At 37.1% G+C, this 10343-nt stretch overlaps 1 protein-coding gene across 2 annotated transcripts; it reads right to left on the minus strand.

Moving 5' to 3' along the window:
* Positions 1-423: 423 nt before the first annotated feature.
* LOC128018481 (piwi-like protein 1) lies at positions 424-10133 on the minus strand. Of its 2 annotated transcripts, XM_052604009.1 has the most exons (20): positions 10017-10133; positions 9822-9933; positions 9591-9719; positions 7209-7423; positions 6982-7103; positions 6820-6900; positions 6537-6734; positions 5864-5972; positions 5666-5792; positions 5026-5143; positions 4527-4641; positions 4260-4447; positions 4105-4177; positions 3826-4026; positions 3636-3739; positions 3355-3425; positions 2806-2959; positions 2595-2720; positions 1353-1500; positions 424-1241 (listed from the first exon to the last, which is right to left on the minus strand). In XM_052604009.1, the coding sequence occupies exons 1-20, from the start codon at positions 10083-10085 to the stop codon at positions 1125-1127; spliced, it is 2577 nt and encodes an 858-aa protein (XP_052459969.1). In that variant the 5' UTR covers positions 10086-10133; the 3' UTR covers positions 424-1124. The 2 variants fall into 2 exon arrangements, with proteins under 2 accessions (XP_052459969.1, XP_052459968.1); XM_052604008.1 differs by having other exon boundaries at positions 6982-7423.
* Positions 10134-10343: the final 210 nt, after the last annotated feature.

Consider the following 10343-nt stretch of genomic DNA (forward strand, 5'->3'; position numbering starts at 1 on the left):
AATTAACCTTTGGGATTCGTGACTTATGCATAAAAGTTTATACATGTTTAAAAGAGGTATCCAGTTATGAAGTTGTTTTGCCATCCTTCTCTCCTTGTTTCACCAGCTCGGCTGTTCCTGCGCAGCTAACGTTACACGAAACGATGGCGATGTCAGGTCTCCTTCTCCTTCATCCTTTATGTAGATTAAACTGATATATTTCAACTTGGTCAACAACGGACAACACTTTAAATTATTTTAAGCAGTTATTTTGAATATGTTAATATATGCAGGAAGATAAATACTGTCCTAAGATTTCCATGCTGCTGAATGACAGATTCATTCGACACCTGCAGTTACTCGTTTACTAAACACTTCATAGAGGAAATTTCCTACTCATTTTCGGCTATTAGCCATATGAAAAAAAAAGAAAAGAAAACAGGGTTGTCCACAATAATCTTTATTGCCAAAATAACAATCATTCAAATTCTGCATTCCCTTTTCACCTGTCCATGTACATTATTGCCATCGTTCTATCAAATCCTTCATCACTATGGGCTAAATTGTTGCACATTAACAACCATGTGAACTTGAGCTTTATTCTTCTTATATCAGTGCACTTTAATAAAACTAAATCTGAAGTATCCCTTTAACACATCAACACAATCCTAAATTACAGCTTTTCCCGATGTTTGTGATGTGTAAACTTTCCTTCCTTTTGTCTTTATGCTATAATCAATAGTACAATTCCATTTACAAAATAAAAGGTATTTGAGCTGCAACATTTTTGATAAACATTAGAGCATCAATGTAGTAAACTGTCTGAAAAACTTGTACATGCATATACTATACAAACACTGAAGATATTAATCAGATATAACCATTCATATTTTATACTAGAAATTAGAAAATAAGTGTTTATTAATTCCTTTAACAATCAGGGCCTCTAAATATAAGATTCTAAGAACAAACTAAAGAAATCCCCTTACAAACAGAAAACGACTTATACCTGCATCTCTCTGAAAACACTACATGTAGATACATAAACATTCTTCGGACAGTGCACTTCACACAACTCGATCTACTAGGAAAATAATCTAATGAAAATGGCCCATGTATTCTTTGAGACCCTGAAACTTATCACTTTACAGGTAGTACAAGAAGTCATCCAGGTTCATGTTGGGCTCCTTATGAATGCTCTGTCCAACCAGGAAGGCCAGTTTGTGGGCGTACTGACATGGTGCTGGCACTCGGACGATACCCTTTAGATAAAAAGGAAGAAAGGCAACCATAAAGAATATGCAAGACGGCACATAATATTATAAATTATTAACAGTAGTTATACTGATGAAGTGATCTAGATTGTTTATTACCTGCCAGTTGTAGTACATATGGCAGAGTTTGTAGGTGAGTCTCTGCATGTGATCTGGTTTGAGGCCACTGCTGTCGAACACCACGTTGTAGTGAGTAGGTGCGACACAACCAAAGCGCACAGCCTGACTTACTATGAAGAAATCATACCTGAGTGAAAGCAGGTGTAGTACAGAATAAAGGTTAGCAGTTTGCATTATTTTACAAATTAAAATAATGCTATGCTAATATTAAGGTACCTGTTTTTGAAATTAAATCTGAGACTTTTTAAAACCTCAAGACATGTTTAATTCTATATATACATATTTCTTGAAATTGATTCATGTACTAGTATATCAATAGATGCAAATTAGAGGTTGATTGATATTGGATTTTACTTGATGTGTTTAAAGAAATACCAGAAAAAAAAACTGTGTGGACATTAGTAAAAATCTATATATTGAACATGTTAATGTTCTAAATCTTTCCTTCCTATGACAACATATAAAGTAAACGAGTTTATATTGAATCTAATGGCAGATACAATTTGTGCAACCAAAATAACCTGCAAAAAAGATTGTATGCAAAATGTGAATGTGGCGAGTGGGGCGGGGCCGAGAGGCGTGGGAACGAGGAGTGAGGCCAGGTGTAGTGATTGAAGATGAGCTGCACCTGCGCCCCACCGCCAGTATCGAGTCCCACGTAGGAGAGAAAACTGGAGCGACGACCGTGAAGGACGAGAGAGGACCAGGCCTGGGACATTATTTTATGTGTTTGCTTTTTATTTATTTTTCAATTATTAAAATTATGTTTTGATTGTGCGCCGGTTCCTGCCTCCTCCTTCCCGATGAATATGGAGATATGTATATCATTACAGTGAACTTTTAAATATGAAATATTTCACTGGCACTATATATTTCGAATAAAGCAAACATTGTCTTGAATCAACAGTATTAATCATTTAACATAAATCCATGTTATGCACTGATTGAAAACTGCATTTTTAATTTGAAACATGCAGCACTCATATTTAAACTCATAGCCTTTTAAGTTTAATCATCACATCAGACTGTATCTTGACCCGTATCTTTTTTTTTTTTGTCCCCAGATTTAGACCTCTTAAAATTATATTTAAGTATTTTGTTATACCATGTAAGACCTTTTATAAGCTTCAATTTAATAAAACTGAATCCAAGACATTTTAAGGCCTCACCCAGGCCCTGTGATTTATGGACAGAGATCAGGCTAAAAGACTCTATACACACCACTCTGGACGAGTGACTTCAGTGTCAATGACTGTCCCAGGAGGAGGGTTGGCAATTTTGCCATCAATCCGGGCAAAGAATCTGGAGCTGATGCGCTTTTTCACCACCACCACTGACAGTTTGGGCCTGTACGCAAAATGTAAATGTGATTACAACCAAAGTAATTTAACATCCCCAAAGTGTAAATATGTCAACATGAAGTGTGGCTCACTCATAATCCTGCCCCATGGTCTTGATGGACTGCATGATCTGAGGGACTTCGTAGTCCACCACGCTCCGTAGCATGCCATCTCCAACTCCATCTCTGTACACAATGATCCGGGAAGGCAGAGAGTTGTTGTACTTCAGATAGGCCTTCAGGGCAGCTAAAAAGACAAAATAGCTTCAGTATAGATTGCTGCAGGAAAGAAATCATTTTGTAGGCCACTCGTTGAGTGTCACTCACGTTCCCTCGAGAAAAAAGAAAAAAATACATATTTTTTTATTATTTTGGGTTGTTGCAGGAAATAACATTTGACCAAAGAAATTATTTTAATAAACTTTATTCAAGATAGTCTAGATTACAAATTACAAACACAACCTATGTATTCTGAAGCCTAAATACAATAGCCATAAGTAAAACACTAAAGTTATTATTATATTATAAATAAAATTATAAATTAAGCTATTATAAATGAACCACTATTAAGATCATGTTAACTATTAGATAATGTAAAAAGGTGATCAACTGCCTAAATGACAATTTTTCAAAACTTCACACCTTGTAAAGACCCTTTTAGTGCATCAATGATCTCCTGACCACGGTTTTGCAAGACGCACTTGGAGAACCACCTGAAAAGGTAACAAAAGTGACATTATACAACAGTTATGCCCAACCACACAATCTGATTATCTAAAATATTATTAACTGTAGTCTATTAACTAGTACAGTACTATTCATGACAATGTTTTTGTTTTATTGCCCAACCAGTCCAACATAATGCTGAGCTCAAACTTTAACTGTATCTAGATAAACAGCGCCATTTTCTAATTATTATTTACCTGGACATGCCCTGGTTCAGACTGGCCACCAGTGCTCCAATAGATCTCTTCCCAGTAGACGTATCGTGGTAACAATCTATGCCTACAATCATCAGCTGCCGAAGCTGAAAAACAAATATTCATTGTGGAATCTGACGCTTGGCACAAGCCAGCAAGCTAGAATTTCTAACAGCTATAATTTGAGTCGTACTGGGACTTCTACACTCCACAACTCTCCTCCCATTTTGCAGTTCATCTGCAAAGCAATCTTGGTGGCCACAGTCATAAGCGCTTGAGGTTTGCTAATGGTGCGAGACACCACACACTGACTAGGAGTGGGACAGTCCACACACAGGTACTTCTTCACACAGTCGTACTTGTCCTTTCGATTGGTAGGCAAGATCACCAAAACCTATTAAAAGCACAGAAGCAGTTTGAAACAGAAGATTTGGATATGCAAATTATGCATGCATGTGATTGCCAGACTCACCATCTGTGTTTCACGTGCTACATTTTGTTGCAGGGCTCTCAGGAGAGATTCCTGACGATCCTCATACTCAATCCTGCTTGGCCAAGAATTATAATTAACATAAAAATTAAATGCAATATTTTTTTTTTTACATTCAAAATTTCACACAAACTCACATGATGGCCCTCTGCATGCGGATACCCATGGGCCCAGACACTTTGTTGAGAGTTTGAAGCAGAGATTGGGCAACGTCTGCATTTCGTCGTGTGTAGAACATCAACCAGTTGTCCAGAGACATGCAGCTAATCAGAGGAAGACCTCTCATCTCTTTAGTCCAGTCAGCTGTCCATGGGCTATACTCATACTAAGGAGATGAAAATGAAAGAATAATCAAACCTGTTACATTATGAATGCCCGCAGGGATGTGAATTGATCTCTCTTACCGCTCTGCCTCCCTGTATGATCCTCTCAGAGGGCAGAACTCTTCCATTCATACTCAGTAGTCTATTCTCAAAGCTCAGACCCCAAGTAGTCAGTTCATTCTGCACGTCTGCATTTCTGAATGAAAGCAGATTATATGTGAGAGTTGGTAAGATATATTAATACCAAGCTTAAAGGAGTATTTTACTTCCAGAATAAAAATTCTGTCAACATTTATCCACCCACCCCTTGTTTCTTTCTTCTGCTGAACACAAAAGAAGATATTTAGAAAAATGTTGGTATAGCTGATGGACACCACTGAATTCCACTGTAGGAAAAAGTAGTACTATAGAAGTCAATGATGCCCATCAACTGTTCGTATAACAACATTTTTAAAAATATCTTCCTTTGTGTTCAAAAGAAGAAAGAAACTCATACTGTTTGGAACAAGTGTAAGGTGAGTAAATCATAATTTTCATTCTAGTAGTGAACTACTCCTTTAAGGGCTGGGAGAATCTGTACCTGTTGATGTTAGAGATTAAGCTGTTAATTCTGCTCTCTCTCTGTTCAGGACTCAGCCTCGTGTGTGAGGCAAGATCCTTCATGATGTTGAAATCAGCACGCATCTTATCTGTCAGACCTTCACAGGAAATAGACAAATGCACATCAGAGACTTGTTTATAATTGAAGACTACAAAAGCAAAACATGAACTAATTTTATACCATATTGTACTCTATTAGCTCCGTCTATTAGCTATCATCTCATCTATATGCAGTGATTTCCAAGAGGCTGAAAACATATACACCCAAACCATTGACTAGCTAAACATAAACTATGTCTTCAATCCCATAATGATTAGGATTAAACAAGGAAAAAACTTAAACCATAAGTATGTTCTTTATATTATGAATTAAATCTGGACCTATGGGGTCAAGTTGCGTCACTTCACTGCCATTCACGATACTACTCCTGTGGCCTCATGGGATAGTAAAGTATTAGCACTTCAGAATCAAAGCAAAAGGTCCAGGTACTTTCCATTTACTGTTTAATTTACTTTAATATGTTCCACCCGTTTCATTTCATAGAAACTGTAAAAATAATACACATGAAAGACAACCAGACTCTTCAAGCCATTTTAATGGATCTTCAAAAAGGACTTACCTGTGAGGTAGCAGAACTCTGGGACAAGCATGGCAGGTCCTGGTGGAGGCCGACCTGAGGGTCCAAGTCTCTTCACGTGACTAACCAGAAGAACCTGGTTGCCATCTGTTATGTCCAGACTGTATTGCTGAAGAGGGAGAAAATAACTGAGTGTGACAATAACTAGTATCAAAATAATCCCCTATATTGTAAAGCTACCGTTTTGAAGTAGTTCTTGAACGAGATCTCTGTGTCTCCCTTCTTAAATGTGTTGTTGGGGGTATGATCCCAGGCAATATCATCAATCCTGTATGTCTTGTTATTGTACCTACAAATAATAATTTGTTACACATTGTTACAGTACTTGCTACTTAACAATTCTCATACAAAGAACAGCTTTTAAAGATTTTACAACTTTTAAAGTTATGAATCAATTAAAGAAAAACTTGTTTAAATTGTTGGGGTCAGTAAGATTTTTTTTAAGAAACTAAAACTTTGAATCAGAAAGTTGTATATATTTTATTCTGATCAAAAATGACAGTAAAAACATTTTTCATTTTACAAAAAAATACTAATTTAAATAAAGTTTTTTTGTCTTTCTATTAATAATAACCCTGAAAAATATTAATAAAAACCCACAAAAATATTAAGCAGCACAATTGTTTTCAACATTTATAATACATATTTATTGAGCAAATCAGATTATTAGAATGATTTCTGAAGGATCATGGGACACTGAAGACTGGAGTAATGATGCTGAAAATTCAGCTTTGCCATAAAGAAATACATTTTATTTTAAACTGCATAAAAAACTAAAAACTGTTTTTCAGTAATATTGTAATTAAACTTTTGAACAGCAGTGAGCGTGTGTATAAATGTGTGCTCATCTTACTTGGTCAGAATGATCAGGCCCACAAGCTCCTTGGTGCAGGCTTCAGGGAAGCGCTGGTCTCCACACTGCTGCCTCAGACTGTACATGAAGTCAAGGACTGTCTCACTGCGTAGAACCTTGTGGCTCACATCGGTGCACAGCATGATGCTGGACTCATACTGAAGAATGGTGGTCACGAATCCAGGCCAAATCGTCAGCCTGCAAACAGATTCAGACAATCAATCCCTCAATCAATCACTTTCCAACAGAAGGTACATGTAAAATAACACATTTGTTTTAAAACCTGTGCTGGGGGATGTTGAATGGATCATCAGGATTGTAGTAATGACGCCCGATCTGCTGCATGTTCAGTATCCTCAGAATTCTACAACACAAAATAAACAGGAATGGAAATTGATTACCTCATAAATAACACTATTTCAAACAGAGCGCTATCTGTGATTACCGTCTGAACAGGATGTTGTAAAACTGCAAGCATACAGGAGAGGATGGCGGGAGCTCGTTGGTCAGAGTAACAGTGATCTCAACCTTCTCTCCATTTCTGGTCTCACTGCACAGGACTGTCTCCTGGAGATAAAGCAACTTATCACTGACGGCCAAATCAAATCCACAATCCAAAGCCTCACTAAGAGCCATTGAAATTATGAGCACTTTGAGGATCTGAAAACATACAGTGTTGTGCAGTTTGTTAGGCAGGAAGAGAATGGCTCCATCAAAAGTGTGTGCTTTGCCCAGAGTCTCTTCGTGCTGGAAAAGCAGAGCTGAGCGTAGGCGCCGGGACTCCATAGGTGGCTTGTAGTCCACATGGTACTGATACAAAGCCCACAGAGGTCGTGAAAGCAGACGCATGAAATTGGCCCTCAGCTCAATGGCAGTGCCTGAAACACCTGTGGTTACAGGAAGAGTTTCAAATCTAGTATCAAACTACTTTATACACTAGAACAGAGATGTGGTAAACATGGTCTACCCATCCAAATTTGAACATTTATTTTCACAAACCTTTCAAACTTAGTTGAATCCATCTTTGAAATCCTGTGAAGCGTGTATGTTAGGGGTGTAACGGTACGTGTATTCGTAACGGACCGTTTCGGTACAGGGCATTCGGTACGGTGCACGTGTGTTCCGAATGAGCGAATGCAATATTTTGTATGCGGAACAATAGTGCAGAGGAATTGGAAAACGAATAAGTTTCTTTCAATATTTATTTCAGTTTTCTTATCTAATATAGATAAATAAACTCACCGCTCGGCTCCTGGCCGTGACCTCTGCCTCTTTATCTTGCTCTTGCTCTTCCTGTCATTGGGTCTTGGAATCCCAAGACTAAGCATGTGTATGTGTCGGCATTCATCACAGGCAGGCTATATTAACATTGTGTTCATTATTAACGTTATCAAAACTGTGTAAGGTTTTTTCAGAAAGTGGAATGCATATATAATTAGCCTTATCATTCTACCTGAAGCAAAACTATGTAACGTTAGCCTAGTGTCGAACATAAACCCACTTAAAAAAGCGTGTGGACACGTAACAACTTAGTTTTGTGTCAGAACTTTTACACTTTCATTCATAAATTCACCCCGTCTGTGTTTGCGAAACGGTCAATCCAGTCAAAAATAGAACTTGCTGTATGAAGCAGAATGTCACGGATTTTGGTTATTTTTGAATGAATACATCTACATTAGGGCTGTAAAATGAATCAAATATCGATATGGACTAGTGTGTATGAATATTAAAGTTAAAAGAGACTACAATTGTTCTATGTGTCTCTGGGAATGAGCGATCAATATGTGCATTTTTGTCATTCAAATACACATGATGTTAGCAGTGTTTTCCCCCACGCTGACTTCGCCCTTGCCACGCCCCCAGCTATGACTATATGCCGACTGTATCTATTGGTTTGAGACTGAGAGTATTTTATTTAGTGGAGAACTTTTCAGCAGTATTTTATTTATTATTCTTTATTTTATTTTATATATATTTTATTTAAAAGTACTTAAAAAAGTGTAAACAAATAGTAAAAAAAAAAGTGTATAGTAATAAACAACCTGCAGCTTAATGTTTGCATTTCATTCCCTTACTGTACCGAAAATGAACCGAACCGTGACTTTAAAACCGAGGTACGTACTGAACCTTGATTTTTGCATACTGTTACACCCCTAGTGTATGTGTACCCTGCATGATCGAGTGTTCTCTGTGATTCATGTCATTTTCTCTGTGCGCTGTATGTAAAATGAGGGTTACCCTGGCTTTATCTGAAAAATATGATTCCCAATGCACACAAACTTCCAAGAAGTCCTGTTGATTACATTGTTTACTTGCTTTTCAATTATATTTTTATTAAATGTTTATTTATTTGTGCAAAATACTTTGTCATGTTATGTGTAAGTATGTTTATTTTACACATTAATTTTTTTAATCCATTGTAAAATGATTTTCAATGTATTAGCTTTATATTGGCTATCTGCCCCCTGCTTTGCAAGATATCGGCATTGTCTGTCAAAAAAACTATATCGGTCGACCATTATTCATCTAAAGGGCTGGGTATCATTCAAAAAATTTCAATATCGATACCTAAATAAAATATTTCAAATAAAAGAAAATATTTCAGCAATATTATATCACCAAACCCCTCATTAGATCGCAATCTGAAGTTATTACAGGGTAAACGCAGGAATCCTGAAGTTAATTTCAATACCTTTTTTAGACTTTTTGAAGACCTTTTCAAAATATTTGAAGACCTCATAACCACTTCAAGTTCTAATCAGCAACAAACCATTAACTTAAACAGTTGTAGTTTGCAAATAAATCTATAGAGCACAACCATACAACAAAGGCACATCAAGCAGGTTGGGTGCTTACTGGCTCAATGACATTGACCAGAAAAAGTATCTAGCTCGATACCCAGCCCTAGTCATCACTCCAGGCTTCAGTGCCACATGATCCTTCAGAAATCATTCTAATATGAAGATTTGGTGCTGAATTTTTGCTTTGTCAGACTCTTTAATTTGTAAGAGAGCAAAAAAAAACAAGTCATGCTCAATAAAAAAATGGTGTTACCAGTTTTGGACTCTTTCACATGTTCCATGAGCTGGCGAGTGTGGACACCAGAATCATGGAAATCTCTCCTACGTCCACCTCTTTCCCCGATCTTTACCTGCTGAAAGCCTGCAGAAATCTGCAGCATCGCTACAGAGAAAAAAATAGACAAGATAGCAAGAAATGGGATGAGGAAATAATATTATAGTATACATATATCATTATTACCACTTGCTGCTCTAATGCCCCTACCTTCTTCAGACATGGCTCCAGGAGCAGGTTTCTGTCTCCCTCTCCCCACCAGCTGTCCTTCAGGTGGAGTGGGCATAACAGGCTTTGCAGCCTCTTGTTGTACAGATGGTTGCTGCAGAGGAATAGGAAAACGAATAAGTTTCTTTCAATATCTATTTCTATTTCAGTTTTCTTATCTAATATAGATAAACTCACTGCTCCAGGAGCTGCAGGCTCCTGGCCGCGACCTCTGCCTCTTGATCTTGCTCTTGCTCTTCCTGTCATTGGTGCTTATTTTTGGTTTATGTCAGTAACTGTATTGTACACAAATGAAGGTTACAACATATAGAATATTATTATTTAACCATTCTACTGTTTGGTGCACAATAGCCATTTTTTCAATACACTTTTTTTTTTGCACATTTTTCTCCCATTCATCAAGATTTTTTCTGCTATGAGAAGTTAACAAAATGGCAGCGTCCATCACCATACAACTTTATTGAGACTGATTCAATGAACAGGTTCCTATCATATTTAATATTC

Source organism: Carassius gibelio, chromosome A8 (assembly GCF_023724105.1).
Source record: "Carassius gibelio isolate Cgi1373 ecotype wild population from Czech Republic chromosome A8, carGib1.2-hapl.c, whole genome shotgun sequence".
Classification (NCBI taxonomy): Eukaryota; Metazoa; Chordata; class Actinopteri; order Cypriniformes; family Cyprinidae; genus Carassius; species Carassius gibelio.